The sequence below is a fragment of the Poecilia latipinna genome, unplaced genomic scaffold (genome assembly GCF_001443285.1).
Source record: "Poecilia latipinna isolate Pla-1442-1.1 unplaced genomic scaffold, P_latipinna-1.0 Scaffold740, whole genome shotgun sequence".
Taxonomy (NCBI): Eukaryota; Metazoa; Chordata; class Actinopteri; order Cyprinodontiformes; family Poeciliidae; genus Poecilia; species Poecilia latipinna.
The window spans coordinates 155,391-173,523 of record NW_015113356.1 but is presented as its reverse complement, the minus strand read 5'-3'; the positions used below and the strand labels follow the sequence as shown (position 1 = coordinate 173,523).

Genomic DNA, 18,133 nt, shown 5'->3' with positions numbered 1-18,133 from the left:
CAAGGTAATAGCTCTACCAACTGCGCCACTGTGCAGCCCATTCTGCTGTTGCCTCTTGTTTAAATGCATGAAAAGGATTCAGAGTGAGCGTCGAGTCATTTAATTTGTTGTCCGTTGATGCCATTAAATAAAACAAGCAGGCACAACATCGTCTCATGTTGTTGAACGAGAAAGGAAGCAGTTGTGCTTCTCTTCCTCCTTAAGCATTCTGTAATTTTGTGTTCTGCAGAAGAAAACAATACAAGAAAATGATGAACATTTGCCAGTATCTCTGCCTTTTTAACGAGTGAGGAGTTTCACTTTACAAGCACACTTTCAGACTGTTTTTGTGTTTAAGTGAAATGATGCGTTCAGTGCATGGAGAATAATGAAGTGCTTGTGCCTTTAATGTTTTAAGTGTTGAAAGTTTCTAACAGCCACAAAACCTCCTTTATAGGAATATGAGATTTGCTTTATTTTTAAGCTCCTTTGCCAGAAAAATATGCTCTAGGTTTTTGCATTTTTTTCCTTTCAAATAACCTCAAACACAAAAATGCAATTTTGTAGAATTGTCCAAATTGCACAGAACTGTGTGTTTGAATACGAAGTGAAATACATGGACTCTCGTTTTACTGTCAACCAAACACACCAAGTGTGTTTCTTCTAATCCTTTCACGGTTTGAATGAGGAGTTATTTCAAAATGCTAAACAAAGATGTGTGTAAAGACACTTTAAAGATTTAGTTACTGAATGCTTTCACTTATGGAAAAAAATAAATAAATAAATTTGAATGTTAATGACAATTCTTCACAAATAAGTAGGATATTCATATAAAAAACATACTAATTACTTAATTTGCCCAAATCATTCATAGTAACTTCTAAAAATGATCATGTTTGTTAAATCCTTTAAATCCAAACAATCACACTCCTTGACGAATGTACACAAGGTTATATTTGAATATATGTCCCCAAAGTGGTTGAAATGTAGACCACTTGCTCTTGTAATTATCTTCTGCAGGGCGATCTCTCCTGGTCGAGGCGTCACCTCTGCTGTTCTGCACATTAGAGGCATGTCAAACATACGCAGCCATATGAAAGTGTTTTCTACGCTACCCTTTGTATGCTGAAAGAAAATGTCTTGACATTAACACATGCATACGCATAGACAAGTTTAAAATCATGAGATAGGATCTTGAAGTTTGACGGACAGATGACTTGAGGTGAGTCCAGAAAGTCGGCTCCAGCTGCTGCACACACTAACAACATGACTCAGTTTCCACTTCACTGACCTGGTTTGCCCAGCTGATAAATTTACCATGTTTTTTAAATTTTTTTATTTTTTTTTATGTCCTGCCAGTGCTGTTGTTGCTTTACATCAGCACCGCAGCATTCACCTGCAGGCTCTGAATACTTACTCATAGCTTTCCAATATTATTATACAAATGTTTTCTGGGGGATTAAATTAAAGCTTTAAATAAAAAAAAACAACAACAACAAAAAAAAAACAAACAAACAAAAAAAAAAAACACTTGTGGTATGACGAAATATTCCAAACTTCAGTTTACAGTATTTTTTTTGTGTGAAAAAATAAAAAAATAAAAATACTACCAACCAATAGTAAAAATAGACTGTAACGTAACTATCAACGTAGAATTAGAATTAGAAAAGTTGGTAACATTTATTTGAAAGGGTGTGCAAAAGACTGACGTGACACTGTCATAAACATGACGTTACATCTGAAGATGATGAAGTCTTCATGAATGTTTGACTGCTCTCATGAAGTGTAATTCGGTAAATAATGACACTTTTAATGTAAAGTTGCTTTAAAAGTTGCATTAAAGTCCATTAAAAGTCCCAACTTTGCAGTAAAGTGTATAAAGTTATCAAATAATGCAAAGTTGGCACTTTTAATGGACTTTAATGTGACCTTTAAAGCAACTTTGCATTAAAAGTGCCATTATTTACCGAACTACACTTCATGTAATAGACGTCCATAAAGACTCCTTTATGTTCATGACAGATGTTATGTCATGTTTATGACAGCGTCATGTCAGCCTTACGCACACAACTTCAAATAAAGTGTTACCGAAAAGTTTTCCCTCACCAGTTTTCCTTCACTTATATTTCATATTTTATATATATATATATATATATATATATATATATATATATATATATATATATATATATATATATATAAAGAATAAGAAAGTTAAAAACTGACTTCTCTGGACAGGTTTTGTGTGTTGATGTGCACATTGATCTGTATAAATGGATCCCGGTGGATAATCCTGACGAACACGTTTCAAACGACTCTAAGTCTGCTGTGCTTCAACATACAGTCATCAGTGAGAGTGCTAATTAAAGATACAGGAACCCTCTGTCACATATACAAATTCACTGATAGTATAACTGAAGCATAATTGCTGGTATATAAACACAGTCAAAGAGTAATTTACCTTGAAGGGTAACAGCTATGTTACCTGTTAAACCTAAAGGTAGCAGGTGTGTTAGAAAACTAAACTGAAAGGACCTGTATTGAATCAATTTTTATTTTAAAAATAAAACATTTAATGTGGTTTTGAATGGCTTATTTTGGAGGTGTTTTTTTTTTTTATGAGCCATTGGGTTTATTATTACTTCAGGCTATTGATAACACACTGAATAATTAACATCCGTGTGCATGAATAATGTAAGAATACCACTCTGAAGTCTCGGCATTGAAAAGTTGACAGAAAGACTTGTGTGCGACTGAAAAGACAAAGCATGTTTTCTCATTTACTGATGTCTCCTCGGCGTCTTGATAAGACGCAGCCACACCGTGCGCCCAGGGAGGTTGAGACGGAAACCTTTGTTTGCAGTTTCCGAGAGACATATAAAAAAGTGAAACGAAACTTAAGGCAGACAACAGTGGATGCTTGAGCAAAGCAGGAGAGGCAGCTGGGATTATATTAAATACAAACATGACTTAAATGCATATTTTAGCATGCAATAAACTCCATCTTGCCTTCAGCTTGGTTATGAACTGAATATTAATTTTGTGCTTTGTTGCCTTCCTAATGGCCATAATTATGCTAATGGACTATTTTTGTAATTTGAGAAGGCCGTGTGTTGGAGGAATCCACGTCTCCCACGTAAGTATGCCTGTGTGTCCATCTGTTAGCTTAACACGCATGCTAGCATTGGATTTATGATTTGGATGTCTATTCCTGCAGGTTGGGTTTGGGTAACTCCTTCAGCGTTAGTGACATTTATTGAAGACTCTTGATCAAGAGACCTGAGATTAATGCACACTTTGGAAACGTCAAGACACAGGGTCACCATTGAATGAATTGATGAGCAGTTAGTATTGCAAAAGAAAAATAATTTAACTCTTATAAAAACACTGATTATCATTCAATAGCACTTTTTGTCAAACTATTTAACTGTTCATGTCATTGGGAGGTGGCGACGACGGGCTGCATTCAAGAACACAAAACAAGTCAAAAATTACACTAAAGCATTTTGTTTCAAGGTTGAGTGAAACTGTATGAAAAATTCTCAACTTACTTAGATCAATAATTATACATGATTACAATGAAAGAATTACTTATTCACCATGCATTTCAGTAAAACATCCCATGACCACAATTATCTATATACGCTCTTCAAATAAGGGCTAAGCTATTTTAGAGAAGGCATAAGAAGTGAAAGTGAAATTCTCATACTCATACTACAGTTATGTGTGGTGCAATTTAACATAATTTGGAATTAGGGTGTAACATAAAATGTGGAAAAAGTGAAGAACTCTCTTTATGCTCTTACATTTTACTGATGGCTGTTTCTTTGTGCCAGTATGTCATAAACTCTAAGAGCCTCCATCTAACGTCACTTGTTTTGTTTCTCATTGTATTTTTCTGTTTTTATGAATATGAAAAACTGTGTTTTTTTTTGCCTGTAAAAAAAATGCAAACCCAGATTTAAAAGGCTTGCAGGTAAAATAAATATGCAACATTTCTAAAAAAAACAAAAAAACAAAACTAAATACAATATGCAGAGCCAGTAACCCAAGGTGTAAGAAAATCTGGTGAAATTTTTTACTCAAATGTGACAAGATCCAACGATCTCACAAAGAAACCAAAAAGCAGCTCATCTTGATCAAACTAGTCCTGTTGTCACTGGTCAGTATGACTTAGAATACAAAACAAAGATCTATAAATAAATCACAGATCCGTCTAAGCAGCCCAGTAAACTTTACTCCGGTGTGTACAGATTGTACTAATGCCTTGTCCTTTGTAGCCAAAGTAATTATGAAGGATTTCTTCCACACAACATGCAGAAAGTGAAAAGAATGATTGGCTCATAACATGAGGAAGTGGTCGTGTCCCCTGATGCCTAAGCAGAACATCCCTGTAGAGACAAACAACTACAAAACCCATATGTTGCTGAACACACAGTTCCCTTTGAGGACTCAGTACAAGAAGCTCTTGACAGAAAAAGACAGCGATATTGTGTCCTCGCAGCAGAGGCTAAAGGACTTGGTTGCCAGGGCTTTGCTAACAACATAGAGGTCTTGGCATCAGAGGGCGAGCCTTGTACCGAGCCATCAAAGAAGCAGGTCGTTGTTCCTGAGTAGAACAGAACCAGCCTGGTTTCCCACAGAGGAGTACTAGATGCATAGGAGAGAGAGCGGCCTTGGGACTCCAGAGCTTAGCATTAGCTTAGCATTAGACACAACTTCACGGTTTTCTGTGAAGTTGTGTCTATATACAACTTGTGATTTGGACAAATAACAAGAACCACACCCTGGGGGAGGTGAAATATTTCTTTATTTCCAAACAACAGAATGAGCAAGTTGGTCGGCAGCAGCGTCTGCGTTTTCTGGTTAGACTCTGTGGAGGAGATAGACTGGTGAGTGAGTGGGATGGATTGCATCATCAGGGTTACTTGATTCATTTAGATCCTCTTGGATAAAATGTAACTGAGGACTGGCTGGTGTGTGTTTACTGGGGACTGTTACGCCTGCAGGATCCTCACAAAGGTAAAGCATCTATATGCTGAAAACCAAACTCTGGTGGCTGGATTAGAGAGTTTACACACACTTCATAATCAGGTCTCAAGATAAAGTAGAGTATAGCTGCTTGGTCTGTAATCTAAGCCTCAGAGGTCGGGCTAACAGTCCAGATGGGTGAAAGGGCAGCTAGAACAAGGAGCACAGATCCCAAATAGGACTTATTTCCTTCATCCTGACAGAGAAGCGTGTTGTGAGATAAGTCCAGAAAGAAAGCAAACTCTGTCTCTCTCTCTCACACACATTTTTTCACACGACATATGGGCCACTTCCACTATTTACTTTTACTGCTCTAAACAGAAGAACGTGGTTGACTGGCAAATCTGTTGCTAAACAAACACAAAGTCCCTAAGGCCTCATTTTTCTGAAACTGTGACACTGTTGACATAAACCAGCGAACAGGGTCGAAGATAAGAGTAGCAGTTCCAAAAACCAGAGTTTTTCAGGGGACACCCTAAAAAAACAAAACAAATTATAGTTCAAATTTTTACAATATGGTAAGAAAATGTTCATTTTCTCCTATGATTATTTATGTTTACTCTAATTTCATAAAGCGAGTTTCCGCTGGATCTACACAATGTGTTAAAATGGGATCCTTTTTTGCAATTTCAGTAAAAGTGTTATTTTGTTTGTATGCAAATTTTGGCGAGCTACAACGTCCCAAGTCCCAGGTATTTAAAATCCAATCAGAAATAAGATACTTAGAAAGTTTGTTTGAGTTCCACTGCCCTATGTCATGCAGAAAAGAGAAAGGAAAAAGCAATGCCATTCTCTTGGCAAAAAAGTCATGTTTTATTTTTTTATTATTATTGTACAGACCTAATAATCAGTTCTAGATAAATTAGCTGCACAGTGTTTTGATGTGTTGTTGGAGTCGGCTCAAAGAAGCTGACTACACTGATGACCGTGCAGTCAATTAGAGCCACACGTTGCAGTGTGTAGGGACTAAATGCCAGCAGAGTGGGAAAAAGTACAAAAATGAAACATAATGCAAAATGATGATACAAGTGATTTGATTCATTTGCTGTATTCAACTTAAAGGTTTCAGCAAAATATGAAATAACAAATTGTCTATTTTAACAGCAAAATGCAATGAAGTGAGTTGTAGTTGAAAAATGCATTTAAAATACAAGTGACAGTAAATGAAGGGCTTTTTGTAAACTGTCATAGTCAATTCTTTGTATGCAGAACCAGTGACTAGAGTTGGACTTCCCATCTCTAGCATGGTGTTTTTGTTTTGATGACCAAATCTAAACTTTTAATTCTCTTTAAGAGGAAACCCTAACTTGTGCATAGACACGAACTGCTCTATAATAATACACTAATGCCCTTCCTCTGTAATTCTGAGGATTTGGAGTTATAACACTTTGTAAGTTTTCACAAAGCAATCAACTTTCTTTCAGCTTTATGTTCTTTGCAGCTGGTGCAGCCGACTAATACTTTGTATTTAAACTGTTGAATGGTTGTGACAATTTGATTTGCTCTAAATTTTCCACAAAAGCATCAGGAAGCTCTTGACTTCCACCTGGGTGCTCCACTAAACCGGTATGGAAGAATATGAAATAAGGGAATATGAATAAGTAATAATGGCAACATCTGAGTTACCAGCGAAGAACATCAGTTCAGGCTTTGGAGAAAAAAGATCAACTAATGGAACATGTAGTTACCACATCCAGAAAAGCATAAAATGCTTTATTTTGTTTTTTTTTTTAGTTATTTGCTTAGCTTATGTTTTCATCTAAAGCACAACCTGCCGTTACTCTTCATTTCGTCCTTTCTCGTCAAGCACATCTGTGACACAAAGTGCAAGACATCTATTTCGATGAGGGTGTTTAAGACAAATAGTTGTTGCACTCTGGAAATGGGTACGGCATTCTGAAGGATGGCTGGCCACGTTATTAACTTTTATGAAAGTCTGAGCCAGATGTCAAAGAAAGCCACATTTGTCCCTGTCTTCATTTGAAGCTGTTGCAGACTTTACAAATTAATGAGACATCGATCACTTAACTCTGCAGAAACAGCTCGGGATCAGGTAATAAGTACAATAAATCAGATTGTTGAGCTATGCGGCTGAAGCATGTTGAGCTCATCAGGGATGAACTCGCCGAAGAGAACGGAGCGGATGGGGAAACGTTCAGCCACAACTCCAGTGTTGTAAATAAAAAAAATATGATTTTAGGTCTATAGTTCAAAGCACTTAACATGGTGAAGAGGGATGGTGGTCTCAGTTTATCTCTTAGAAAGGCTTGTTTACCTTCTTCTGGCAGGGATTAGGAGAAAACATTTAACGTTCGGAATAAATAGACATTAATAAAGCATAGCTGTTTCCATGAGTGAATAAAAAAACACTCATATTTGATGACCAAATTTACTGACATTAACTTTGTCTTTATAGGAGAACAGATCTGTCAACAATGTTTCACTGAAGTTATTAAATTAAGCAGCACAGCCTGAAAATTATATATACTGCTCAAAAAAATAAAGGGAACATTTCACTTTAATTTTGTGTGTGGCTCCAAATCCAGGCCTCCATTGGTTAATAAATTTGATTTCCATTGATGATTTTTGTGTGATTTTGTTGTCAGCACATTCAACTTTGTACAGAACAAAGTATTCAATGAGAATATTTCATTCATTCAGATCTAGGATGTGTTATTTGAGTGTTCCCTTTATTTTTTTGAGCAGTGTATAAACTAGACTAAACCAGTTTAGTTTGGACTAGTTTAGGCATCTCTAAACTAGATAGACTAATCTAGTTAGTTTCTGAGAATTAAAAGTCTAAACTAGATTAAACTAACCTGTAAGAAAGGAGATTATGTGTCACTGGCATATGATTTAAATGTCGTAATTAAAGGAAACCGAAGAGAAAGAGAGAAAGAAATAAGAACTGTCTCAGGTCTTTAGTTACTTTGCTAGCTTTTAAATTTGAAAGTGTGTGGAAACCATTGTGTGGGGGGGGGGAGGCCCAGGAGAAAACGTTTGGGAAGCACTGCCTTACAGAGCCACCCTTGGGTCACTTCCTGGTTGTGACTTTCCCTCTGATGCTCACCATGGAAACTCATTTCAAGCCACTGACGTTCATCGGTTCATCGTTGCCGGTCTTGTGCGTTACCGAACCGCCTGCTCAACAAATAGCCAGTTGGGATCAATCAAGAAAACCAAAACTTATCTGTCCAACATTAACACTTTCACTTTCTCCACTTCCACTTCCTCATATCATTCATTTGATGGTTAAGCAAATTCTTATCAAGAGTTAATGTTGTACAATAAACCTTGGTGTGTCCATCCATTTGAATCTCAAAATAAAACCCACCGTGGCAGTGGGTTTCTGACACACAGGCTTCCTTTTAAGCCATTATAAAGGATGAATTATTAATTTAAAAAAAACTCTCGATCTGTTTAGAGTACCATCTTCTTTTTTTCTCCTCTCCAGCCCTTCGATGTTTTATCATTCTGCAGCTCTCCTGTACCTCCTGCTGCTCCACTCCGTATTACAAGCTGCACATGTTGGTTGTTTCTTTCTGGCTCACATTTCAGTTCTCATCCAAACTGTTTTATTTGTTTTATGCATTTCTAGTTTTAATCTTGAATAGGTGTCAGGTAAGTTGGTATGCAACCTTTTGTATTTTAATCTTTTTGCTTTGGGGATCTCTAATGCAATGTCATTTTCGTAGAGTCTCTTTCTTACTGTTGAAGCATAAACATTGTCCTTGGGTGAGACTCTGGGGCCTGCAGTGCTTCAGATGTTGTTCTGGCTTATTTTGTGACCGTCTGGATGAGTCGTCAGTGTACTCCGAGGAAAATGTCTGTGAGCTGGCCACAAGTGGGAAAGTTTTCCATTCTGTTTCCTCCATTTATTGATCCCGCTGTGATTTACTGGAGTCACGAAAGTCTGACAGACACAGACCGATGTTCAGACCAATAACAAAAATTGGGTAACATTTTATTTGAAGGGGGTTGAATAAGACTGACATGACACTGTCATAAACACATGTCATGAACATGAATAAGCCTTCATGAATATTTATGACTGTTGTCAAAGCGTCATTCGGTAAATTATGACACTTTTAATACAAAGTTGACATTATTCAAAATGTCTTTGTTATGACAACTTGACATTAACCAAGAAATCATTACTGATATAAATTTGTTATAAAAGTATTACTGACTGCACTTTAAAAAATTAGGTACCTTTATGTTATTAAAGGTAAAGTTTAAACAGTAATGATTTCTTGGTTAATGTCAAGTTGTCATATCAAAGACATTTTGAATAATGTCAACTTTGTATTAAAAGTGTCATAATTTACCGAATGACGCTTTATGACAACAGTCATAAATATTCATGAAGGCTTATTCATGTTCATGACAGGTGTTATGACATGTTTATGACAGTGTCATGACAGTCTTATTCACCCCCCTTCAAATAAAGTGTTACCAAAAATTGTTACAATTTCCTGTAAGCTTCATAGCGTCGCACTGGAATTACATGTCTCTGCCAAATGTTGGAACTGGCAGAAATTTTTGAAATTTAAAACGTCAATAACCCACGCCTCCATGAAGCAGTGCAAAAGCCATTCGTAGAGAGATGTAGAAAAAAAGGTAGTTTTTACTCTGCTAGTTTGTGCTCAAGTTCCTTGTGTTAGTAGCAGAACTCTGTTCAAATTCAAAGATACTTTATTGATCCCAATGGAAAACTTAATATGCTATGCTATGTCATGTTGTTATGTTGACCTTTTTTTTGGGGGGGGGAAGGGGGGGGCAATTTATCCCGTTTTCAAACATTTTTGTAAATAAATTACAAATTCCTTTTGAAAATGTCTGGCATAGCTGGCTGGTTTGTGCAAACCCTGACAAGGTGTAAATTACATCTATATGTGGGAAAAAAAAATGCTTATTAGCATTTAAACCTTTCTAAAATATGCTACTTGTTTTTTAAAAAAAAAGCTCTTTGAACTCTGACAAAAGGCTGTAATTTGATGTGACACAAATAGACCTTTAACGCCCAAAACTATCGACTGGGAATAAAACCACTTCGGTCAAAAGTCTAATTCTCCATTTTCTTCTTACTTTCGTCAATACCAACAGGATAGCCGTCCTCTCTGAATAATCTTTATTGGCCAGAGAGCAGGAGCTCGGCGTTGGCAGTAAGTGTTTGCTGCCTTTGTTGATTAAGTTCCTTTGGCCGTAATGTTCAAATCTGAAGTGCACCAGAACAAAAAGAAAAGAAAAGAAAAGTCTGAAGTTTGTCTGCTGATTACGACTCTAAACTGTTATTTCCTTAAAGCGAAAGGAACCCGATCACATTACAAAGACCGATTTAATCTTTCTCTGCGGCCGCAATCAGGGGAAATGGTTGTAATCCCATTCTGGCATGTTTGATTAATATCACTGCCCTGATTTGTATTGTGCTCACCGGGCGTGTCATGGCGTTTATGTAATATCGACACCCCACCTATATATAATCTCTCACTGCCGTTGCACAGAAGCGAACAGTGTTTTTTTCCTTTTCCTTCGTGTCGGTGGCTCCGTAAACCTCGGCTGGCGTTTGTTTTGGGGTTTAAGTGCTTTCCACAATAGAGCTGTCGCATTTGATTGATTCCAGTTCGACTGGGCTCCTCGCAGCGTCTTTGTCCTGGCTCCAAAATTAGATGTTCGAACTTGTGCTGCTCATTTATCCAACTTCCTATTCAGTTGGAGGCGGGACCCGGAACCTGGAATCCATTTGGGAGTCCGACACGTACGCAGGGCTGCGATTTCAAGCTGTAAATTTTCCAATTCCAGCTGCTAAAGGTCAGGGATCCTTTGAGTGAAACTAGATTTAGTTTTTATATATTCAGACGCCGCGCTTGATCATTTATTCAATAATCACACCGGTGTTTGCTTTTTGAAGGTGGCACTCATTGACGGCTGCTCCATCTCAGTTAAAATAATAATAATAATAATAATAATAATAATAATAAAATCTTGGCTTTTACATCTTCCATGAAATTGAAGATTTAATATCTGACCATCAAAACTTAAATTAAACTCAAATTCACCCTCATAAAATACAGACAAATACTTTCTCCTCATTTTCTCCATACAAATCCTTGCAAATCTTTAAATAAAACATAAACTTTTTACAATCATTTTGAAATGTTTCTTGATTGCAATTTATTTTTGGAATGCTCTCACTGCTAACGAATGTGTTTGCTGAATGTGTTCTCGTTTGTTAGGATATAGAGGTCATCCTGAATTTGTGTTGAGAGTCGTCCATGCAGTACAAAAAGTAAATATTTATTAGTAATTAATGGGCTCCACTTCAGGTAAAAATGTGGTGAAGACAGGTTGGAGGCATAAACTCGTATTCAGGCTCAAACTTTCAACAAAAGGTTGCACTCTTTGCAGCTTTCCAAATATGTTTTCCTCTGGCAATAAATCCATCAGACTGAATGAAAATGCTTCAGCGTCTTTCCAAAAGTTGCTTGTCCAGAGTTGAATTTGCAAAAAACAACAAATCACCCTGAAAGCTACTTCTTTCAACATTATTTTTCTTTTATTGTGTCAAATATTCTTCTGCATGATACAACACACAATTGAGTTTTCAAGATCTCACACAGAGAAGACACGTAAAGACACATGCTAGACTAGCAGCCATACATACATAAAACTAAAAACAAAAGGGACTAATATTGACAACTCACAGCGATAGTGTGAACTGTACAAATGAACAATTATTGAGCCAATTTATTTGTTTTGGAGGCTACATTTGAGCTCCAGCTAAGAGTCTCTCCGCCTCGGGGAACAAGCTGTTCCTCAGCACCTGATGCTCCGCAGCCTTCTGCCAGAGGAGAAGGGAATGAACATTTTGTTTCTTGGATAAGATTTTTTAATAAACTCCTTACTTTGAGATAGTTTAATTACAATTGTATAAGTGCTAAAAGGGAAATACACTTCTGGCTCCTTGGTCCAGCAGCTCACCGCCATCAGTGTGTGAATGTGTGTGTGCATGGGTGAATGGCTGAATGTGTGTGTGCATGGGTGAATGGCTGAATGTGTGTGTGCATGGGTGAATGGCTGAATGTGTGTGTGCATGGGTGAAGGACTGTAGTGTGAAATGCTTTGGGCTCCTCTGGACCTCATAAAGTGCAATAGAGGTAATTTACCAAAAGTTAAATCTGCGTTTCAAAAAGGTTTTAATTCACCTGCACACATAAAGATTGGAGTGAAGGAAAGTACAGATTTTCCACCAGGGATGTTTAATTTCTTTACCCTTTAAAAGAATGATGGACATATCAGGGAAAAAAGTGAAGCAAAGTATAATCAGAAGTTTGAGTTTCTGTCTTACTGTTTGACTCCAGCAGCCATGGCCTGGAAAAAAAGCAACTATGCATAGATCCACATCTTCAGATCAGGCGCGTCAAACTCATTTTCGTTTTGGGCCAAATCAAGATCATGAAGGCTCTTAAAGGGTTGGTTGCCAAATCAAGATCATGAAGGCTCTTAAAGGGCCGGTTGTGCCAGAATGTATTGATAAAACCTGTTCACAAACTGTTAAAATCTCAACGAATTCTTCAAATTAAATATTATTGAACATCTTTTCAGTCCCTCCATGTTTTCGTGATACATTTTGTGATTTTTTATTTTTTTTTTGCAATAAAACCAAAGTGTTTGTGGTACCAACTTGGACATATTTGCATTTATTTATCACAGTAAATGTAACTTTTTAATTACTCGCTGTATAGATCATTGACTATGATAGGACATCAATTAAGGCTGAGGCAGCTGTTTAGTACAAGTAAGAAAGTTTTTGACAATTTTTGAGAAAAATTTGCAATAAACTCCCAATTATGCATTAGCGCAAAAAAAGTGTGTGAATTTTAGATTTTGTATGAATTTCCACAATAATTCTCAAGAAACTGGAGGGACTGATTGATATAATTTGGCAGTAAACAGATAAAACTGCATTGACTTAATTGATAACATAATAGTTAAGCACACCTAGTGTTAAGTCTTGAATCTAGACGGCCACATAAAAAGCTGTGGCGGGCTGGATTTGGCCCACGGGCCTCGAGTTTAATTTAGAGTAACAAGTTTGTCTTCTAATCGTGTTTTTGGAATGAAACACTTGCCAAATAATTTCTGCCAATATCCTTTTCGCTTCATAATCGATTGTTTTTATGATGCAAAGCACTTTGAGCTGCCTTGTTGAGGGAATGTGTTGTACAAATAAACTTGATTTGACTTTTTAACAGAGTGGTTATTGCCTCAGAGTAAGTAATTATGTCCATGATGTTGCTCTATAATGTGACTTGATCTAGTCCCACACTAAAATCAGTCCTTGCTGCTGTTTGCTCAGAGTTCATCCACACGGCATTCCCTGCTGGTTTCCTCCTGCTGCCTCCAGCTGTTTGTGTTTTCTCTTATATGTAAATGTACAGCAGGTAGAAGTGATATTTTCATAAAGATTTCAGGATCAGTCACACACAACGTAGCGATGCATACATTACTGGATGTGTGTGCAGCTAATACATAATTCATCAGGTCAAAACACCTTCTTCACCAAAACAAACAAACAAATCAAAGTAATTTTTATGGTACGTTGACCCAACAGCCTTCACAATCAGTTAATCATCTATACATGATGTACACATGTCTTCAAAATTAAACATTTACACAGTTTATTTGTTTGATTTCTTAAAGCGGGGTTGTGGCTAGTAGATGCAAGCAGTCAGTATCTTATTTGCTGCCAGAACAAAATGACTTGCTTCAGCTTTGCATATGAGGAATATAAACAGAGTTCAATGGTGACTTACACTGTGTGTCCTCGGTCCATTTCTCCACATCCAACGCTAAACACCAGTGAACCTGGTCAGAATAACTATCTGAAGCAAAAGGTAACGAGTATTAGGGCCAGGTTAAGAGAAAATAAAGTAAAAAATGATATGAGAATAAAGTCGTAATGTTTTGAGATTGGACATTACAAACATGTTATCAGCAGCAGACGTGTTAACAGGTTAAGTATTTCCTTATCTGTAAGACTTATAGCTAAGTAAAACTTCACAAGATGCTCAATGTTCTTCACTTTGCTGCAGTCATAAAACTGATTTTTTTGCGTCTCAGTTCTCACAATATTATGACTTTATTGTCGTAATTTTAAAACCGTATTTTCGTAATCCTTTTTTTCTGTTGTAAAAAGCTTACTGTTCAAGTCTCTAAAGTTTTGCTTTCTCTTTACTTCAGGATGATTCTGACACGCTTCGTTTTCCTTCTGTGGTTACTCAGGACTATAGACAAAGACAAAAGGGCCTTTTTGCAATAAAAAATACATAAATAAAATAGCAGCAGTGTAAATGTTGCCTGATACATCTGAAATTTTAGTTTTATTTCACAAAGTTAGATGTATTTTTCCTGTTGCATTTTTCTTCAGTTTTTGTCCTTTTTTTTAATCCAAATTGAATGTTTCAGATCAGAAAACAAATTTTATCAGACGAAGAAAACTTGAGTTAATATGACCAACATTTCTTAAAACATGGTTCCATTTACTCAACACTTTCCAAACCTGGTGGAGCTCCAGCAAAGAAAACAGGACGTGAACAACGCCTCAGCCAAACGTCAGCGACTTTGTAAAATCAGATCCAATCGTTTCAAACTTCAGAGTCCACGCTTCCAGCAAGCAATCATTTCTCAATTACCGAGGGTCCAGACCCTCTGAGCAAAGCAAAGCGTAGATCAAGGGGCTGCTTTTTAATAGGAAAAGTAAAAACACACACATCAAAAAAAGTTTGATTTTGTTTCATCAGTTCATAAAATGTTTTCTTGGGGATCGTGACGATTTTTTCTTTTTGAGTAGAAAAGCTTTCAATTTGGGCCTTTGTGTTCTTTTTGCTCTGCAGTGTTTCTTTTCTTGGAACGCCCCCATTTTATCTAATCCCTTTGACTCATGAACTTTGACCCTTGCTAGGCCTGCAGTGCTTCAGCTCTCGCTCTGGGATCTTCTCCGACCTCCTGGATGAATCATTGATGCGCCCTGCAGTCGTTTTAGTTGGTCAACAACAAAAACTTACTCATGAATTTGTAGCCTCTCACAGGCTGACAGATGTCACTCAGTTTGTGCCTCATATGATCTTTTCTTTGTGAAAATAAACCAATTTTTCCTCAGCTGAGACAAAGATGGGTTTGTAACTCTGATGGCTCACTGAAACACTTATGGTGGGTTCAAAGAACCTCATTTCCAAAAATCCAATCAATCTCTTTAACCTGAATCAGGTGCAGTTTTTTTCACTCCTCTGAAATGTGTATCGTGTTTTTCTTTTTCTGCGACAAACTTGACAAAAGTATCTGTCAGTGTGCTGAGGAAATGTTAGAGAAACTCAACATGTATCCAAAGAGCAAATCAAACAGAATTTATTTTTCATGGATTCACAAAAAGAAATTAGACACAACCAGGTTGTTTTCTTAAATCTTTTAAACCGTGTACAGTTTGGCGACCTCTTGACAAATGCTTAAAGTTTAAAGTGGGAATTAAACATATAAAAAATGACACTATGTTAAGTTTCAACCATGTGCACCAGAAATAACAATCTGCCCCTTCACCTGCCTGCCATTACAATTTTAATGTTTAGTACTTTATTTATTATAGTTACATTGTACACGCCACATTCAAACACTCAAGATAAAACACACAAACTGTTTTCTGTCTCTCTTTTTTTTGTGCAAATCCTCGACGGTTCAATTCTTATAGCACAACATTATAAAAATGGTTCTATATTTTTTTTTACATCATCTTGCTTCTGTAAATAAATATGATCCCTGACTCAAACTCCAGACAGAATGAAATAAATACATAGAAGTGAATTATTGGTGTTATTTACATCACAATGTTACGGTTCAGATGTCGTTGAACTGGATATAAAACCTTCACCAGAAAGTCTTTTCATCAAATTTAACATCTTCACTTGGTGATGCATTCTGCTTAACATGATCCAATAGAAAAAAAAATAAAAGTGTGGGTGCATAGAAAACGGCTGTGCAATCGTAGTGAGAGTTACATTCACTTTAAAAAGATACACCAAATACATTTTCATAAAAGAAAGTCTTTTTTTTTTACTTTAAGCAGTGATAGTGAATCTTTCACTGATTGGGCACACAGAAATTCATAAAATTAACATAAGCACTACATGGACTGCATGAAGATCAAACTATATGCAAGCGACAACAAAATACTTTAAATTTACTTATATTTCTTTTCCATTTCAAGCAAAAATGTTTGTAAAAATGGATTGAATGTTGCCATTTGTGTATAAAAGTAACATAAAGCTTTAAAAAATGTCAATGCAGAACCCAACTGATGCAAAATGTTTATCATATTTATTAATTTTTGTTCCCTCGTATTATTTGGCATCGATTATTTCGAATCACACTCATTTCAACACAATCACAGAGTCTTTTGGAAAAATGAAAGCGCCCCTCTTCAGCGCGGCTCCCTCGGTGTGACGCGCTTTTACTACCGGCATCAAGTACAACGATTCATTTGTCTCGAGTGAACACCTCAGTCCGGATGCTCTCATGACCTCTGAGAAAATAAGAGACGTGCTTGCTGCACTCGCTCTTGAAGCCATCGTGTACCATGAGTAAATGTCCGCTGGTGCAAACAAACCCCCGGATCCCTCCAGACCTCATGATGACAGCAGCAGTGAAGAAGGTCTGATGTTGGACATGTGCTCGTCCAAAACGTCAGTAAAAACACGCTGCCCAGTCACGCTCACTTCAAATCGTTAAATCATAAGCAATAAATATTACATTAAACATGGTAAGCTTATCTTGTGATTCCTTTTAGAAGTGATCTAAATGGGGTGTTTCTTTTTTCTTTTCTTTTTTTTTTGCATATTTTCCCCCTTTACCATCGGTGCACGGTCTTTAGAAAGCTGAGAGTTTTGTGCTAAAAACAAAACAAAATGTCGTCTTCAGACACTGGTTTCATCTCCCTCCTGTGGGTACGAGCGACGCTGCGCCCGATCCTCCAGACTGATGTCCTCCGTCGTGGTGCTGCCCCTGCTGGTGGCGCCTCTCTGAGGCGGGAAGGTGAACTGCAAGACCTGTCTGTTTTTGGCGGACCTGGCGTTGCCCGTCCCGTTGCTGTAGGAGACCACCAGCCTGCGGCTCTCCTCGGGCGCGGCCGAGCAGGGCGGGTGGCAGTTGGCCCTGTTGGCGCGGGGCGAGTCATTGCTCGGGTCGCTGGCATTGTTGTCCTGAAGGTCGGTCAGGTTCCCGGTGGCGATGCTGCCGCTCTTGACGTGCGGCGTCTGGCTGTGGGTGTGGCGGTATTCCTCGTCTATGTCCTTCCCCAGCTTCCACCTCTTCCACTTTTTCAGCATCTCGGACTGAACCTGAGAGGCGATTGGAGTGGAGAAGCGCAAAGGGGCGCAGACGACAAGCAGCACTTCGTTAGATGAAGGACGGCTGGCCAACGACTGCGTGTAAAAGCTTAGATTTGTAGATGGCTATTGTTGCGGCACAACTTCTATTCAAGATCAAAAATGAAATTGCTTTTAGCTTTACAAACGAAACAGTAAGTGGTTCAAGCGGAAATATCAAGCACTGCAACAACGGCGAGGATCAAACTAGAGTGTTCCTGGCGTGAAAGCAAGAGCGCCTCACCTCTTTGTTGACGAAGCAATACAGTATGGCAACCAGCAGGCCCTGCAATGAAAGTCGGACGTTTAATCTGAACAGTTTTCTATTATTTTAAAGAAATAGCTAAACCAAGCAATATTCCTGCTTTCTCAGTCTGCTGCTGTGAGTAGTTTTCAGTCGTTCTCGCCGCAACTTCACTCAACCAGCCCTGGGAAGTAATTGAAGGAGTCATCGTGTTGGCATGATTAAATCATGCTAATCGAGACGTAATCAGCTGAGGAACGTCGGACCCTAAACAGTCAGAGCGTTTCCATGTCACACAGGCGTAACAACGCTGTGCCAAGTGGTTGTGTAACAAATTGGACCAGAGAGCGGAAGCAGATTTTTAAACATTGCTCTTCAGCTCTTTGAAGTTTACTGAAGTGCTACACCGGTTTAAGGGTTGAATTGATCTGTTTCACCCGGATAAATCAAGTGAAAGCTGGAA

General features: G+C 37.7%; 1 protein-coding gene across 1 annotated transcript in view; it reads right to left on the bottom strand.

The window, feature by feature from the left end:
• Nucleotides 1–16,401: 16,401 nt before the first annotated feature.
• The window catches only part of gcgrb (glucagon receptor b), a 69,223-nt gene continuing 67,491 nt past the window's right edge, over nt 16,402–18,133 (bottom strand). The window contains exons 13-14 of the mRNA XM_015045699.1: nt 17,671–17,712; nt 16,402–17,399 (exon numbers count right to left, since the gene is read on the bottom strand). Coding sequence (XP_014901185.1) covers nt 16,977–17,399; nt 17,671–17,712 — 465 coding nt within the window. The 3' untranslated portion in view covers nt 16,402–16,976. The remainder of the gene's footprint in view (nt 17,400–17,670; nt 17,713–18,133) is intronic.